At 34.7% G+C, this 19,234-nt stretch overlaps 3 protein-coding genes across 5 annotated transcripts in view; all 3 read right to left on the reverse strand.

Annotated features, from left to right (window-relative positions):
* Positions 1-12,104, reverse strand: part of LOC108753534 (chloride channel protein 2) — a 31,645-nt gene extending 19,541 nt beyond the window's left edge. The window contains exon 1 of the mRNA XM_018495195.1: positions 11,519-12,104. Coding sequence (XP_018350697.1) covers positions 11,519-11,578 — 60 coding nt within the window. The 5' untranslated portion in view covers positions 11,579-12,104. The remainder of the gene's footprint in view (positions 1-11,518) is intronic.
* Positions 29-4,108, reverse strand: LOC108753536 (uncharacterized oxidoreductase YjmC). The gene is made up of 2 exons (XM_018495196.1): positions 3,110-4,108; positions 29-1,558 (listed from the first exon to the last, which is right to left on the reverse strand). Exons 1-2 carry the CDS (start codon positions 3,455-3,457, stop codon positions 692-694), a joined length of 1,215 nt encoding a protein of 404 aa, XP_018350698.1. The 5' UTR covers positions 3,458-4,108; the 3' UTR covers positions 29-691.
* Positions 12,105-16,706: 4,602 nt separating the features above from the next.
* The window catches only part of LOC108753539 (synaptobrevin-1), a 4,166-nt gene continuing 1,638 nt past the window's right edge, over positions 16,707-19,234 (reverse strand). The window contains exons 1-3 of one of the 3 annotated variants that reach the window (XM_018495200.1): positions 17,927-18,110; positions 17,166-17,482; positions 16,707-17,075 (exon numbers count right to left, since the gene is read on the reverse strand). In XM_018495200.1, the coding sequence (XP_018350702.1) occupies positions 17,026-17,075; positions 17,166-17,478 (363 nt within the window). In that variant the 5' untranslated portion in view covers positions 17,479-17,482; positions 17,927-18,110 and the 3' untranslated portion in view covers positions 16,707-17,025. Of the gene's footprint in view, positions 17,076-17,165; positions 17,483-17,735; positions 17,828-17,926; positions 18,111-19,234 lie in introns of those variants that run through there. The other 2 variants (XM_018495199.1, XM_018495201.1) reach the window with 2 other exon arrangements.

Raw genomic sequence — 19,234 nt, forward strand, 5'->3', positions numbered from 1 at the left:
GTATGTATATTTATATTTGTACTTTATTTATATAAATTTACATGCGCACAAAATCTCTTTTCAAAAAAGGCACCACCGCACAAGCAAAAAAATGTAATTAATTTGTAGTACTTATAAATTAATGATCTTGAATGTCGCGTGTTTTTGCGACTTATTTGTTTTCAATAATCTGCCATGTTTCGTATTATCGACACCCACTTACAAAGACGCAACGACTGTAATCGAGAACGAGCGGACAAGTCCAAGGCCGTCATCATCATCGACTGGCGATCAAACCGCAGCGCTGGTTATATCATCGTAGCGAACGTCTCATCGTGTCTGCTCAAATCATCGAATTGCACACGCGATCTGATTTGCCTCGGCATAAATATTATTCGTACAATTCTGAGATTGATATAAATGTCTCATTGGCTTTCATAAGTAGGTCTTACATCAGTCTCGTTACGTTATATTTGGAAGTAACCATTTTATAAAGCGCATATTTTTGGGTGCAATTCAAGTAGAAAATTGTTAAGTATTACATAATGTTCATATATCAGTATCAAAATAGATACTCTTTTATTTTCTTTATCACAATTAAATTAGCGCTTAATTAATTTTCAATTATCTTTCCTTTCATACTCTATACTGAGGTTTATTAAAAATAGACGAACAATCGATATATAAAAGAAATGAGATCCGATAGAGCAGATTAATTTTTTGCTGATAAAAAATCAAACAGATTCACGGGTTTCATCGGTCGTACGCCCATGTGTTTAGCGAATTCTTCCGAGGCCTTTAATTGATTTGGATGATACGTAATTCCGCCCTCCTTGTCGACCTTTTTCATGTGTTGTCTTTCGGGATCACCGGCGACCAGAACCTGCTTCTCGCCGCAGGTGGGTAGCTCTCTCAGCTGTTTCAGCAGGGTCGTCAATCTCTCTTTCGACCCGCACGCAAAGGCCTCCGGATTAATGGCCATAAAGCACTGTCCGAGATCGGCGATTTTGTCGTCGGACTTCCAAGTGCGGATGTTCGGTCCGAAAAGACTTCCACTTAGGATACCGCAGAGTATCTCAACCATCAGACCCAGACCATAACCCTTGTACCCAGAATTGTGTTCGGCGCCACCAAGAGGCATCAATAAAGAAGCTTTGTAAGCCTCTTCGGAGTCAGTGGTCACTTTTCCGTCAGATCCGAGTGCCCAGCCCTCGGGAATGCTCTCGTTCTTCCGAATGGCCAACTCGATCTTGCCCAAGGCAACGGCGGTGGTCGCCATATCGAGAACGAACTCGTCGCCGTCGCAGGCGGCCATGCCCAAAGACAAGGGATTCGTTCCTAGAGCGGCTTTCATGCTGCGCGTCGGTGCCATCAGCGGACTCGTGTTGGTGCAGGTGAAACCGATCAGTCCTTGTTCCATCGCCATCATGGTGTAGTAACCACAGATACCGTAGTGATTAGAGCCACGTGCCGCCACCATGCCGATACCGAATTTTTTGGCCTTCTCTATAGCAAGCTCCATGCAATACTTGCCGACCACTTGACCTAACGCGTTTTTGCCATCAACGAGGGCTATCGCCTGAAAGATATGAGATGCAAAACATCTAAATATTATAGCTATACAAAGACTATAATTCCTAAAGTCTGGCGAGTCTGGTGGAATTTGAAGTCGTAAATCTAGTTTCGCTCTCGTATACTTTTCTGCAAAATTGCTTCTTCATCGAAAACAAAAAATATCTTGTACGCGAATTGAAAATAAAAATATTTTATACGTGAGTTTCTGTATAATAAGAGATTTGCGTTTATTGCGTTTGATTTGCTAAATACGTATCACGCTCGACGCACTTGAGTGTAATCGAAGGTAATCGTATTATATACGCAAGCGCACATATTTCCGATGACATCTGCAATTCTCGCGAGTAAAGATACGCCTCGGGAAGTAATTAGAGCCGTGCTAATTATTGTTCACACATTTATTACTGATCGCCAAATTACCGGCGCGTTTATCCGATAAATTATCACGCACGTGCTTCCGACCCGATGCCGTGCTGGCGATTTTCGCAATGCTGTTCTAAAAGGTAATTACGACGGCAGTAATTAACGTTCGTGTTGCCAATTGTCAAATTGCCAATAGAACTCTATTCAAAAAGTTTCTGTTTTAAGGAAGATAACACAAATGATTTTATCCAGTTGAGGACAAAAATACAATAAGCATTGATACAAAACAACAGCTTTACAGCAAAATTACAACTACTTAATATTTACGACTGATTGAAAACACGATAAAGGAAACGTGTAAGATACACGAGTCGGCGACAAATGCCTTTATCAGCGAAGAAAGCAAATTCTATTAATCACAGGAACGAGTATCTTATTAGGTCATCAGTTGTTAAGATATGAAGGTCGATCTTACAAGAGCCGCTTCAGAGAGAAGAGAAAAAGTTATCCCATCATCGTTACTGTGGAACAAGTAAACATCATTTTTTATGGTATCAAATGTACAACCTTCTTATTGGCTCGAAAAACATTTACGTCACTGATGACATTCGCTGCGATCAATTGATAACAAATATCTTTATACAAATATATATATGAATAGCTTCATACATTAGAAACATGAACAATTATAAAATTTCGAAACGAGTGTGTGTGTGTGTGTGTGTGTATGTGTGTGTATATGTATGTGAGACGAGTAAATTATACAATTTAACCTCTTCAGACCTGATTTTAATGGAATCATATTAAACAATTTTTTATTTCAATTCAATAAGCACTTTAATAAGTAATTCATTAACAAATTAATTTTTTTCAAAATTTAGGCTATTTTAATATCTCAAATGATGTCGATAGTACTAAATAATTTCAATGGATAATGTCTTCAAATCTGATGTTACATATACACAGGATCTGAAAGGATTGGTGATCCCTCTTTTGCCGCGATATTCAAATTCCACCAGCAGCACCGAGAAAAGTCCTATTCTTTTTAGCTGAACTTTTGCACCAGTTCATCTTTCTCCCTCTTCATTCCTCTTGGAGAGAAAAAGAAGAAAGATGAATTGGTGTAAAAGTTCAGCTTAAAAAAAAAATAAAAAAAAAAAAAACAGGTTTAACGAGAGAGATCCGTGCGAACCTGAAAATCAGTAACAATCTGCGGTCGAGCGGCGGGATCGGTGATTCTCTTTTCGATGTCCGTTACATACATCTGCATCCGGTTCATCCCATGGCTGAAATGACCTCTGTAATCCGCTGTCATTAGATGATGACCGACGGCGCGCCCGTCTTCCTTCGTGGTACCGGCCTTACACATGCACTCCTCGATAAACCTAATGACCTCGTCCTTAGGAATGACCTTCTGGTCGTAATCCTGATTTCCGGTGGACGTCATTCCGGCGGCAACGGTGCGCGCGCGTAACGGCGAACTACTCGTTAAAAGTTCCAAGAAACGACTGAGCGTAGCTTTACGTATTACAGTCAACATCTCTCGCCTCTGATTCTTTCTGTACGACCTCGCTTTATCACACGGATTCACCTTATCGAGGACGGATAGCTGATTCGCTCTATCAATCGAAAGTTAAATCTTGTGCATATAGCTGTCCTAGTTACGATCTATTTACTTTGTGTTATCACTTATCGATCGTGGCGAGAATCAGAGATGCACGATTATCTTCAAATTTCAATTTCTCCTCGATGTTCGATTTTAATAATGATAAATTGATGAGCGCAAAGCACTGATTGTAGATAAGAAATCGATATGACTTTTGTGTTTTTATTGCGTTTACGCAGTGAAATATAATCTTTTGTTTTTCAACTCTCTGTTCTGCGTACTGCCAAGCTTCCTTATTTCGTTTAAATTAAGCGCCAGATTGCATAAGAGGAATCACGTGTTTGACGTTAGGTTAGTCATGATTACGTGTTATGTCAGCTGTTACAGAATCAGGCGAATCGATATTCTCCATTTACAACGATTTTCTTTCATGCACAGAATTAACTTCGCAGAAAAAACTGTCGGCGACGCTAATGTTCTCTTCTAGGAAGAAATCACGAGGAAAAAGACTTCTGTCTATACTTTCAAATATAACGTTTGACGTGTTCCACACGCTACGTTACACCATCGTCGACATTGGCGTTGACTAACTGGCGAAACTGCAACGCCTCTGTTGGCGGTAGCTTCAAACGCCGTTATCATTATTGAAACAAAATCATCGACAATAAAATTAATCGAGAGAGAACATTACAAAATATCATCTTCTAAAAATTCGTGCAAATCGAATATCCATTTCTTTACATTATATTTATACACATATTGCATAGAACTTGGAATAAAGATTAATCTTAAGATTGATATCTGCAAGATGGAGAAACATCTACTATTTTTTAGTCAAAGATTATTATTATCGTATTACTTTTCATATATATGTCAGATTTGAACAGATATCCGATTATTTCACAACACGATACTAATGTCGATAGATTAGAAAAAAAGACATTTTTTTCGTTATAGATTTCCTTCGAAGATTAACAAATACGAATAATAATGGTCAATCGTAATTAACGATAATTATAGCAATACATATAATGAATTCCTTTTTTTCCCCAGATAAAACGTGGACATTTTGAACGTTGCAAATCGATTGCTGAATCATTCGCTTCGCACAATTAATTATAATCATACATTTCTAATTCTGGAAAATTAGACCGCGGATATGAATCGCGTCGCGAACAAAATGCAAAAAGAAGTAGCGCGAGATCGGGTTACGTAAAAAAAAGACATGTATTCTTTTCAAGATACGAGATCGACACGGTCCACCCACGTCGATCACGCACGTGGTCCAATTACGTACAGATTGGCGTTTTGTGCAATCGCCACGGATCGCACACTGGACATAAGGAATAGAATAAGTTCACAACAGGGCGAGTCACGCGACGTCACAATCGATTCGTCGCGTCCGTATCTATAATACTCTTTTCAATTACTCTTGCAAACTTCAAGCTAGATTTGTAGAATCCAGCTTGAAGAAACTTTGAGACAGGACATACATAGGGTTAGGACTCATGCCATTTCTATGCAATCAAATCGTTGCTGTCCATTATTCAAATGTAATCTAAATTAATCAAATAAAATATCGAAATGACTTTATTTTGATTCTTAACATCAATAAACAGTTAAACTTTGTAACCAAAAATCGTCATTTTGACTTTTATAACGTTAAAATAATTTTGATTTTCACTTGATTTAGTGTGTTTCCTAAATGGTTATTGCCTCCAATGAACAATTTTTTCAAACATTTGCATCAAGAACTAGTAAAAAAATTTATTTTTTAAATGCCACCTCCTTAAATTTGTCGCCTCTGCATAGTTCAGGTTAGCCTAGGCACTAATACGTTCCTGTACGTACAATGTTAACAAAAACTGTCGCTATGTCAGGTCGAACCGTTATACTTCGCAAACGCATCGAACGATTGACTGTGATTCTTTAAATCAATCGCATGACGGACTATATCATTCGCGACTGTAAGAACTTGTCATTCGGCCACCTTGAAACTGTGGCCTTTCACTACTTTGCAAAATTGCTTATCACAATACTGTTCAGCTCTTTCAGATTTCAAATTCACGAATTATGTTGCAATTCAAGAATAGAAAGAAAGAAGAGACAAAATTACACGTATTTGCAGTCTTCTTCAAACATTTTGCAATTTTTTTTTATATAAATGACGGAAGTTCACTTTGATTCAGTAAAAAGGCCATCAAGGTTTCACAACTATAATTATACATCCTATTTATTTATAAGGGAGATTCACAGATTTTATAATAATATAATAATATTTTCAACTCTCAATAAAGAAACGTCATATTTTTTAAAGTTCTTTAATTCTAATATAATTATATTTCTTTACTATAATCTTAGATACACAACACAATTATTTTAAAAGAATATGATGCATTAATTGCATGTGTTTTAGAATGCAATTTGCAACGTTATCGTGAGATTAATCGGTAATAACGTTTCCACGCGAAACTGCGCGAAATATTTGAGCGAGATAAGAAAGTAATTCTTCGATTAATTCCGACACGACAGTATGGGTGGCCATAATCGCTCCAGGCGATTCTCGTCATCTTCGTCCCAGAACTTTCGCGATCCCAAACTCTTATTAATTAATCTCTTTTTACAAAACCGTTATCGCCACAAGAGACGATTCTAGCTTTCGTCGTTTTTATAGACGATCGACATTGGACCGACGACGTGACATATGCAAGGACGTATTATCGTGGAATTCTAATCATAGCGATATAATTGACTTATTATTTTTCGTTCTCGTTGGGCGCTTATCTCGTTCACGAAAACGAGATGTTCTGCAAGAATGTTAATACGCGCGTTAATAGATAATGAGTGAGCCCGTTGTTATGTAATATTAACAAATTGGAGTAAGAGGGAGTTTGCAATATAGGGGTTTTAATTAGAGATCTAATCGGCGAGGTGATTAGATTAGTTAGCGTATTGATAGTGTTTTGATGACTGCGTATAGAGTATTATGTAACTGCAATGCGCATGGAAATATAATATCATTAACCTATATTATTAGTCATGAATATTTAATTATTATAATTGTTGTCACAAAGAATTGTACAGTCCGTATATTTCCATGAAAGAACATCTGAAGCAGTCGGTCGTACAACACGTGCATATCTCACGTCAAAATCAAATCGAGGCGGTTTGCCAGTGATTCATATACCGCGGCATACATTTGTGAGATTACATCATAAATATTTAATTTCATAAACATGATTACGAGTTAAGCAGTGAATTGACTGAAAGAAAACATTATGCGACAGCAATTCGGAATATTAATTTACAAAAAAAATATATATATATACAATCTTATAAGCGCGATGAAAAACATGTTCTTTGCTTTTTTATCAAATTTAGTTGTATCAGATTAAGAAGTGGAGAATTTAATAAGATAAATATTGAAGTGCATATGTGATGGCACACAAATCATTGTTTTTCATTATTAATATAACATTTCGAAAATATTTCGCGAATCGATATAACGTTAATTGGTAGATAAATTATATGAGCGGGAATAAATGTTTTGATCTAAAGCATATTTAAGGATGCGCGTAAGGATTTATGACGTAATGTCAGCTTTAATCACCGATGCCCTGTCTTCTCCGAATAACTCTCATTAATTATAAACACGCATTACGATTATAGATCACTCACGTAAGATATAAATTATAGGTGTCGAATTTTAATCAAATAACTTTTAATTGCTCAAGTGTCGATCACGTGCAAAGTAGCACGACGAGAGTAACGCGATTGACAAGATAGATGAAATTATCGTAATCTTTCACGGATTGACAGAACGATTAGAAAAAAAACATTCAGAAAATACAGAAGAACCGTAGAAAAACAAGTTTTTACGAGAGAATGTCTTTTCTTACGACGAATTTGTTTCATATCTTTGCTAATTTCGAAAGACATATTATCTTTTAATTCTACCTTTGGCAGTTTTGTTCTACATAAAATCGGAATGACGTAATAAGCATAAACAAGAAAATAGGAAGATTATCTCGAGGGTTATAAAATTTCCTTAAATACACCGTTCGCGCGTTACGAAAGACACGCCTATCTTAGTCTTATAAAGTAAATTGCTCTTTACATTAAGAGGCGAGATACGATAAGCGTGCTCGCAATTTAACAATAATATATGTAGACTATATTAATAATAGGCGTCTTTAAATCAAGTAATTTACATAATTGTTCAATTCTTCTTAAAGAACGCAATCTTTACACTTAAAAGATTCTTACACTTGTTAACACAGTTGTATTTGCGATTTTAAAACGTCTTCACGAAAAATTACAATTTCGCAATTTTCTTATCATCGCTGCTCTCCTTTCATTTTTATAATAGTCTCTATCAGGTCGTAATTCAAAATATCAGTTTTATTAGACTATGAGGAAACGGACGGGAATCCGCAGGTGTTGCATCTGCGACTAAGGCGGCGAGTTCGCGAAGAGCGTGCATATGCGAAAAATTTTGCAAATGACACCAGCACATACTCGTACATGGGATGGCGAACGGCGGTTAGAATTATTGCACGGGGTGCTCCGCATAGCGATGCGTTCGAGGTCACGATGCATTGTCATCTCGTTCGAAAGCACGCGGAAAGTCTGAAAATCCCAGGCAGACTTGGCAGGCAGTGCAACAAGCGATCTCGCGAATCTTCTCTACCGACTCGTTGGAAAATAGAAAAGAGAGCAGATGGAAATAGAGAGCGGCATTAGAATCTCTGTGACCCTTTTCGCAACAGCTGGACAAACTTCGCAGTCTCAGACTGAATTTAATTATATTTCATTGATCTAGGTTACGCGAAAATATTTTTGTTATCACGTTCCATTTCAGCGTCGCAGATTGAAATTTTAAACATGTCTATGTAAATAGAAGCGTGTTGTAAATAATTTACATTTCGTTAAAATATATTGACTAATTTGTAATATATATTACTAAAAAAAAAAAATTCCGATTTAGCGATATAAATCTATGCAAAAAAATGTAATTAAAAATCAACTTTGAAGTAATCAGCGAATTAAGGAATGTCGATATGCAAAATTTTGCGAATGATACAGAAATATATATATATATATCTACTTCTGTCGCACATAAATAGATTAAATAATAAGATTTCTCTGATAAAGAGGATATATGATATGCATTCGCTGTGAAACTACATCCGTAGTATCAAGCTGATCGGAAATGCTGTCATTTCAACTTTCTAAACATTATACCTCTCGCAATTATCACTTTACTAATGTATTTATATTATGCATAATATCGTAAAAAATACGTAATACTATAAATATTAATGTAAAATTTCATGCATATATTAAAATATAAAAAATGCAACCGCGAATGAAAATTAATCCATTTGTATATATTAACCTATCCTGAAAATATTAAAATATTAAAAACTCGTTAACGACACAGAGATAAAAAATTATGTATATTTTATTATATACTTATTTATGATCCGATCGCAAAAAAGCAATGCATTTCTTTTTTGTGTTCATTGTAATTGTAGGTTCGTTAACGCACGTCAGTGGGATTTTTCATTGCAATAATCGATGTATGCATTTTTATTGGGTCATGCACTTCCGCTGCTGACGTACGGCGATCATCGCATTGTAAGAAAGCGCGAGGATGCACGCGAGAAAGTCAAGCACGTGCTGCTGACATACAGGTTCATCCAAAACATATTTTATCGATTTTACGAACGTGTCTATGAGTAAAATATGACTACCAGTCAAATCATCCTGTACGTAAATATAAAGTTTGCTACTCGAAAAATTATACGGTTACTTGAATACGAAATAAGAACTTCGAGAAAGAAGACATTGCGCGAGCTCAGCGTTCATCAATATATGGAAAAAATATCGGTATAAATCGTAAAAAAATATTCTAATTTAAAGAAGGATTTAAAATGGAGCACCGCTCTCTTATAAATTTTTCGAATATTATGAAAATAAATGCATACTAATAGAATTACGAGCTTAATATTATTATTATAAACATTAAAAAACAAATGTCAAAAAATGTTGTTTACGTTAAACTCTAGAATTTTGGCTACACGATTATGAATGGCTATCAGTATTTTCTTAATTGTTGTTTGTACTTTTAAAAAAAATATCACAGAAATTTTTTGAAAGCATTTTTGAATCACTCGGTAGGAGATTCGCAATATAGAAGAGGACTATTTGTGACTACTAGCGGCATTTCGGCCAAAAATAGACAAAGATATAGGTGTTCAACCCTTGCAATGCGTCATCATTGGCAAGATTTACCACATTCCCCCTTTCCCGTCTCCTCTCCCAACAATAAAAATATTGCAACAATATATTTCAAATCCTATTCAGAAATAATAAAGATATTCTAGACTTTGCCAAGAGAGAGCCAGGAGTATATATCCGATTCCATTCACGACCGGAAATTTATCTGTCAGAAACGCATCCTGGTGAAAAGTCTAATCATAGTTTCCTTGTCTCGATTATCGATATTTCTTATCAATATTTATTTCTTTCGGCAATAAATCATAAGTCTTAAAAACACTAATTTTATTGTGGCTGATAATAATTTATGAGCGTCCAAAGATTGGCGAAACGAACGTTAACAGCCGCGCTGAAAAGCGCGAATCTCGAGTTTAGCGACAGTTGAAAAAAGCTGTATCTAAGATTTATATTGTTTTTCTAATGCATTGACATGTTCGAAAGTAGAAAATTCAAGATAAAAAAAAGGAACGAAAAATTTTAAAAACAAGATGAGAAGACGAGAAATAATATTCTCGCGTGACTATCTCAATAATTAATTCTCCACTTGCAATCTGAGTCTTTTTTGCATAGGCGAAATTTCTCTCAAGTTTTACCAAATTAAAGAAGACAGAGTGTCCCTATCTAAAATAATTTGTTAAAAAAATTATGATATTATAATAGAGATATTGAAAAGTAACCCTAAATTTTTTTTTCTACATTTTTTAAAAGCCTAGAATAGTTAAAAAACGATTTGAACGAAGAGAATAAAAATATGATTGCAGATAAAGATTTAATTCTACTATTTTCAAGTACGCGAAACATTGAGAATAAATGTTTATCTCGATATTTTAGTAGGATCTGCAGATCATGTATAAGACTTGAAGTCAACGTATAATTAGTAATATTTAGCAGTTTTATGTAAAAAATTGATCCTCGTGACGTTTCTTGAAGATTATTAGTATTACCAAAGTATTAGAATTTTTGTAAATAATTATTTACAAAGATAATTATAGACTGATTAAAAAATCACGTAAATTATGATTTTATCTAAATATTATGAAACAAACATTGCTTATTTACAATTAGGCAAAACAATGAGAAAAACTAAGAGATTCAGGTTTTAAAAAACAAAATATTTCTTCTATAAATAATTAATAATTACTTCCTGATAGATAATCTTGTAATTCTTTCTAAGTGACTTTCTAAGTGTCGTCTCTCGTTCGACTCGTCTGCGCATAAACTTACATTATCGATATCTCATAATTTAATCCTGTTACAATGCGTATAAATTTGATAATTGCATCCTAATTGCGTCATTCTCAGAAAGAAATTGATCTTTAATTTACTAAATTACAACAAACAATATACCTAATTTAAACTTTATATAATAAAATTATGTAATACTTGAAATCATGTTGCTTCTTCTTCATATCAATCAAGTTATTTCTAAAAATTAATTGTATAAAAGTTATATAATATATTGTATTAAAAATTCAAAAATTAACAGCTGTGAACAAACTAACTCATTCCCTATCTTTCAAAGAACTTACTTCTGTAAATTTCTTCATTCTACAAGTTTTCTATTATTTTTTCAAAAGTTTTATCCGGATAACAAAATAAAACCTTGTAAATTTTCACGACGAATTGTCAGATGAAATTGCACATTAATAATAGTCGTTAATATTAACTTATAATAATTAATTATCAACAATCATGAAATTCAAATATACTCACCAAAGTGTTCTGATATCCCAATCCATACTCCTCGTTTTCTCTTCGACTGGAAGATGCCATTTTAACTTGTTATTTCACGAGAATGACTAATTAAAAAATTTTTTTTTAATCCCCGAAAAGAAAATCGCTCCTAAATAAAGGTGGCGAGAAGGCAAGAACAGTCGGGAAAAAGAGGAAAGATGAGTGTGGGAAGAATCGCAGATGAATCTAGCGTTTTTTTTCCGAAAAACTGTGTCTCTGGAGGGCGGAAATTCAAAAAAGATGAAGAAAGTTTGGTCCACGATTAATTCGTCGAAGACATCGAATTTTCTTCCCCTTCTTCTTCGTTCTTTCTCTTTATAGCGGCGGCAATTCATCGATGACACTCTTCACTTTGGATACACAACAATCAGCATCATAGATTGACGTTTCTACTTTTTTTTTCAAGAATTTCCAAGCTCTCATTTTTGACAGAGTGTCAATATTTGCGATCATCGACAACAAAATCGCACGAATCGAATGAAAGGTCAATGCAAAAAAAATATTCCGTCAAAAAAACTCTGGCATACAAAAATGCCAAATGTTATTGTTTAACACGAGAATTGTCAATTATTGATCGGATTACAATTCGTATTGTAGTACAAGAACACTAATAACCAGTTGTTGGAGCAATTCGCTTATACGTACTTCCCTTCGATAGCTTCCAATCAATACCGTTAACTTCGCAAGTTACTCCGAATTTACTGCATAAGATCACATTCCAAAAATGACCCTGTCACTTGCGATAATTTCGTTTATTAATCCATACGCAGATATTTTCAAATCACGCGACGAAAAGCACCAAATCGAATTGAACCTCTTGCCCACGGAAAATTTAAATCGCGAAGACGACGCGCTTTCGAAGAAAACGCGCGAAAAGTACTACAACGATCACGTGGACGTCGGTAGCTTTCGCAGTGCGAGAACAGCCGCGAGCAAAAGATAAAGAAAAGCTGAAAATATCGTCCAGTCACTGTTCAAACACCGGTCTGTGCAGCGCGATCGGCCAGCAAACGCGACGAATCGTGTCCCGATGACACGGACTAAAAAGTATCGAATCCAATAATCGAACCTGCGCGTTTCTCGATCAACTCAGAAACGTTATTCTTCAAACGAGATGGACTTTCGAACTAATAAATATTGACGTCGAGGACGTTTTGCGAGCCAAATAAGCTCGTCACGATAGTGGCACGCAAATAACGTAACCCAGCGTTATCGCTTTGCGCAACGAAGTTAAAAATCCTCTACTTCACTTCCGAACACTGAGAAAAATTTCCGGTTGAAAATGAACGAACCAGAAGATTACAATCATATCCATCAAGACTTCTGATTATTTCAACTAAAGAATTCAATCAGAAAATTTTGGTTTGTCCATTTTAAACTAGGATTCCAATTAACGCAGCCGCGAGACTGTTCTTCCAGTGAAGTATTTCGCGAAATTCTGTTTCGGCGAAGCTCCCAAAATGTGGTGACACTTTCAGACAGACGTATACGTGGCAGTACGTTAAACTATCTAAGGAATAACACACTCTTTCTCTGGGAGATGTTTTATTAAAAAAAAAAATCCGCGTCTCCGAAATTACCGGTTCGGAGGAGAGAAGATTAGGCGAAATTATCTTCCAAGACGTCGCCTGGAGCTTCGAGCTTCCTCGTGTGAGGAAACAATAGTATCACCCGGATCCGTGAACGTGGTTTACCTCGCGGAGTGCCGGACTTTTCAGTCAAGGATCGTCGATCGTCGCGACTGCGGCGCGAAATCGCTTGTGACGGCGAGACGCAGCGAGCGCGCGCTTCGCGAGCGCCTCTGACTGCCCGGCTGGACGGTCGTGAGCCGACTGATAGGTGTATGAATGAAGCGGCCGAGATTTCAGTCACTCTCTGTATTTGTAGGAAATTCAAAATCCTACATCGACGGCAGACGGCGACGGCGGCGAAGACGATAGTGGGTGTCGCCGCCGTCTGCTTCTTTTATACGATCGATTCCTCGGATTCGCGCGACGCTCGTTGACGTAAAATCGCATAACGAGTTGCCGCGTTGCTCTCGCACACTTTCGCAACAAAATTTCGACGCGGTTTTGCTGCTTGTGGGAAACGCAAAGATCACGTGGATTTCGCGGATTTCCAGCGGATTACGCGGCCTTTATTCTATCGACGAGGAAAGAAACTTTATCGTGCGAATATTTAAAATCAGTACGCGATTATCATTAATTTTACTACATGGAGAAAATTTTCTTCTAAAATTTATTCTGAAAATATGATAGTTGTGGTACAATACGATATTTTAAAGATTTTTACTATGCACTTCAATAAAATTAATCAAACTTATTTTATACCTTATTGTAATTTTATTAATAAATGAGAGAGATTTACATTAAAATTCTTCGAAATACAATATAATGTTATCCCAGACAATCATATTTTCAGGATAAACTCTAAGAAAAAAAATTCTTTCCGTGCAGTTAATAATCTTACATTTTCTTAGAAATAATCTCTCCGAATTCTTCGGAGTAGAATCTTACTCTGAAGAATGAAAATTGAGCCAATCTTAAAAAAGAGAAGCTCAATTTTCAATCTTCAAGAGTGTGAGATTTCATTATTCAGAGTGACATTTATTCTAAAAGCTTTATAGAGGGAATTTTATAAAAAAAATTAATTCTGCGATGAGCACCACGCGAATCGCTTCGATCTTTTGCGCCGCCACTGCCGATAAAATCATAACCGACGGTTCAAGATAGTACCAGATTGTATTGCAAATCGTAACTACAGCCTTATACTGTCAAACGTTTCTTCTATAAACACGACGACTGATAATATTAGCGAAAGACTCGAGCGACTTGCGCGACGACAAGAATAAACATCGTCTGTATCAACTTGAAAGCGGAAAAACGAGATTGACATTTCCCCATGAATGTAATTTAATTCGACGAAAAGAGCGTAGTTTGACTTTATCAAAGACGATGCGAGAATCCCAACTTCAACGTAAGATATCTAATGAGTCAGGCTGTAGGCGATGACCTTTTCATTTCCACATGCCTTCGACGTTTTACTCGCACTTGATTTAAAATTCCAATAGTGCAAAAAGTATTCAAAAAAGATATCTTTAAAAAAAATTTTACTTTTAAAAAGTGAACATTAATTTGCAATTTATTAAGTGAGGATTAAATAGAGAGAGAGAGAGAGAGAGAGAGAGAGATTATATATTTCTCTAAATAATGTTAGTTTTAATAAATGTGCTAAAAATATGTGTAATAATTGAAACATTAATAGAATGCGGATATTTATGCAAAATACTTAACTAAATATTAATAATCGGACAGTTTTAGCAGTCAATCATTGTTTGTTAAAGAGTTATTAAAAAGTAAAGTAAAAAGGTTGAGATTGTGCCATCTGTAAATATGCAATTTATGTAAAATATGCATTTTATGCAAAATATTCAGTTAAGTATGTTGCATAAATATTCGTAGTCTAATTATTAACATCTTAAAAATAAGTGAAAATAAAGTTTTCTTATGTAAACAAAAATTCGTACAGTCGAGAAATTTAGTTTCTAATAAAATTATTTAATAAAATTATCAACATGCAAATCTGTTTTGTTTGCATTAAGACAGAATTAAGACGGGCTCATTGTATAAAATTGCTAATTAATATTTATTTTCTGTAGATCAGGTTTTTTTAAATAAAAATTTCGCTCGAATAAACGTTTTGCATTCACTGTAATGAACGTTATACATACAAAATATGAGCGATTGGCCTTGACCGTAGCGAATTCGCCGAATGATTCACGAACGTATGTCGATTGACGGGAGAACGGTACTAATTGACCATCAAAGGGACGCGATAATTTTGCCTTTCATAAACGTTTTCGAGGTCGTCAACGATACTTCCGATCGTGATTAGATGATTGAAGAGATAAATAGTAAGAATAATACCCGATAACAATCGATCACGCTCTACTTCCTCTATTAGGAAGATATCTCAAATTATTTCTGCATATATCAAGTTAATTTTACGCGATACATATAAATCTGCATGAAATATTAATGTCCGTTTTTATCAAGATAGATTACACCAAGTTTGCTCGTTATAATTTCCACCAAGATTTCCCAAGTAGATCAACTTTAATCTTGTCTCAACTTATTATTCGTCTTTTTTAATCCTAAAAATCAGATTATTTTTATTTTCAACAATATCGTACTATTAATAAAAAGATTATATATCTTATATATAAAATAATTTAAAATGTTATTAAAATTAATTTAAGTTGGTAGAAAAATAAATATGAATTAAATTAATAACATTTCAAATAAAATTATAATATATATAAGGTATATAAGCTTCTTATATTAACAATATACGATATCATTGAAAATAAAAATGATCTGATTTTACTTAATGTGACAGCGAATATGTTATGATTTATGATCATACATATGTATTATGTAGAATATATAACAAATTTTGCATAATTTATATCACGATAGCAAAAAGAACTAAATATTTCTACGTATTTATACGAATTGTGCTACTTTGGAATTAAAGATTTTCCCTTTTCTGTACATATACACGCTTATCGTGCACCTGCAGCGCGTGTAATTTTTTTCTATATTTTATGATGCAATTGACGCCGTCGCATTTGATTAAACAAGCCTTCCCCTTCCTCAATAAGAACGACCCTGAATTTTTGAACTTTAGCAATGCAGAAATTGCTTATCAACGAATATGCATAACTTTCGATCTAATGAAATCGACGTTACAAACCGCAGAGCGGAAGGCGTCGAGACATAAATATTTATGAGTAACCGATATTTTCTAGACATGTAATTGAATGTAAAATCTGAAGGGGAATCCACAGTAAAAATATGTGGTTTGCGGATCACCGTTGTTCAGCGCAACATTCGTTTTTATGACGCTGAGAAAACGTGAAGTGACTCATACAATATTCTTAACGACTTCAAGACAATTTGACATGGTGCTGTCGGTGAAGGAAATTATGACAATTGCGTATAATTACTTTATAAAAAGAATTGCAATTTCGCTCAGTCTACTTTCAATTACGTGTGATGGAACGGAGAGCAGGAGGCTGGAGGAGAATCGAAATATTAAGAAAATTCGAAAAGAGTACAAACATTATATATATTATGTATAATTCATATAATATAATAAGCATTGCTGTAACAAGATTAACATCATAAGAATATCCCAATGTTTATTTTATTATTATGTTTAAAAAAAGAAAGGCCACTTGTATTAATACTGGTTGTTAGTCTAATAATCATGTGGACTCCAGTACAATAATAAGTCTCAAAAATATGTTCTCTTTGTTCCCAATTTTTGTGCGGATGACGTTACAAACATGATAATTCACATTCGCGCTTCATCTCCAGCCTTGACAATTCCCCTTGTACGTACTTTACCAAATATATAACTTATCCTAAGAGAGAAAATGGTTGTTCGGTATGACACCGTGTCTTTCCTTTGGTACAACGCTATCATTTTGGAGCATTATCAGAGTCTGAAGACGAACTTGGCACAACCGAAGCTATCACAGAGATGAAGAAAAAAACAAATGTAACTATGCAGAGGTCAGAAGCATTAACACCAGATTCACAAGTCTGTGTCGCGTACTCACCAATAATGATGATTAAAATTATAACACATATGATGCCAAGGATGAGCATCATTTTCAGATTCTTCCACCAGTACTTTCGTTTCAATTTGCCGGCATGTTGTTCGAATTGCGTCGCGCCTTGTTGTAAGGCATCTGCACGGTTTTCGAGCTCCGACAGCTTCTGATCTCGCTCCAGCACCTTCTCCACGTTAACCTTCATTATACCTACAACCTCATCTACAGTGGCCTGAGTCTGCTGCAGTTTCTTGCTTGCACCCGCTTGCTGGGGGTTATGCGGTCCGCCCATTTCTCCTCCTGCACCACCACCCTCCATAGTCCTGAAAAAATAACAAGGACTCCTTCTGACTAACCTGTTCCACCAACACGATCTCTGCGCGAACGTTTTGTCAATTTACGACCACCATCTATAGGATCTCAGATTGAACAAAACAAAGTAATATAAAGAATGAAAAAACTCCTTGCAACAAATTCCACAGAAGTCAACAAAATAAATAACAGGTACACGCCCATAACCTCAAAAATCACGCATATGTTTCTGAAGAAGCTCTATTTATATGTTTATCAACCTACATAATACTCATCGCTCAGTCTTGTTAATAAACAAAGAGGACCCGCATACGCAAACATGAAAATATAATGGAAATGCTATCACGAAAAATAACAAATAAATTTAATCATTAGCATTACATCGGGGACGATGATCTCACTACAATGATCTCAATATCGTGTAATATAATACACTTGCTTTGTTTCTTACTCACCTATAAATATGTCAAATGCACGAACAATCGAAGCTAATTAAATCTGCGAGGCACGATGATATCTAGCAAATTATTTGCGATGACGGCTACCAGTTTATAACAACAGCGGATGACACAAATCGAAAATGGCGATAATCATGACGTCACGGTTATTATAGCGTAGGTATTTATCAAAAAAGGGGTAGCAAAAGGGCTCGTTATTGCACCTCAATCGAGAATCACTTTTATTAATTTGATATATCGCTAATAATACAATTTAATATTTATTAATCAATTACAATATCTCGTGGACTGTCGTCATTGATGGTTTGTCAAAATAGTGACTACCTACGCCATCTAGACGCGGCAATGCGATTTATCTTGTTGGTAAAAACGGTAGTCTGCGAACGAGACTCGACGAGACATCGAGGCTCGTTCGCGTTGCTTGAAATCATCAAAAATTTTTACATTTAAAATAAAATCGATATATATAATTCGAGAGTGTTAAAGCGAGGAAAAACGAAGATGCTGAGTCCAAAAAGTGCAAGGAACGCAAACAGACATACAGTGGCAAAATTACGTCGCAATAATTAATGTTATAATGTATAATTATTATAAAAATATATGAATCTCTGAATGGAGTAATTATATCATATTTATTATTTGTATTTGTAACAATTAATGGAGTTAAGCTAAAAAAAGTTTACACACGAATATTTAACATACTCTTGCTATTCTCATATTTTAAAAATTTTAGAACGTACATATAAAATATACAATTCAAATATATATTTAAAATTTTTTAAATATAAAAATAGCAAGCATATATTATATATTAAATTTTCGTATAAATTTAACAATATTGATTGTCTACCGTACAATACTTAAAATATATGTTATAATTGTAAAATATTTAAAATATATGAGAATATAGCAAGCGTAATTATAAACATTTAAAATACACAATTATAATGTATGCTTCAAATGTACTTTTCGAACTTTGTAGTATATTTAAAATATTCCTCGTCATAAAAATAGATTTAGATCGAGTGAGCGATAAAGCGAACGTACATGAATCAATATTCTGCGACGAAACAAATTTTTAATAAAACATCATTTATTCTGCTCAGTCTAAATCTATTAAATATGTATGTATATAAATCGATGATGAACAAAAAAGCATTTTAAACAGTATCTATTTTTATTAATAATGTTAAAATGAATGAAGGCTGGACTCTACATTAAAAAAGATTTAGTTCTAAGCATCTAGTTTTTGTCGACCAAAAAGTAAAGTTAATGCTAGTATACATAATAACTTTATCGTATGTA

This window comes from Trachymyrmex septentrionalis, unplaced genomic scaffold (genome assembly GCF_001594115.1).
Source record: "Trachymyrmex septentrionalis isolate Tsep2-gDNA-1 unplaced genomic scaffold, Tsep1.0 scaffold7, whole genome shotgun sequence".
NCBI lineage: Eukaryota > Metazoa > Arthropoda > Insecta > Hymenoptera > Formicidae > Trachymyrmex > Trachymyrmex septentrionalis.

What these genes read in the sequence shown, in the direction of transcription:
- LOC108753536 (XM_018495196.1), bottom strand. Translation starts at nt 3,457, where the DNA reads ATGTTGACTGTAATACGTAAAGCTACGCTCAGTCGTTTCTTGGAACTT. An exon ending in AGATTGTTACTGATTTTCAG is followed by an intron (nt 1,559 to 3,109) that starts GTTCGCACGGAT and finishes CATATCTTTCAG; the next exon opens with GCGATAGCCCTCGTTGATGG.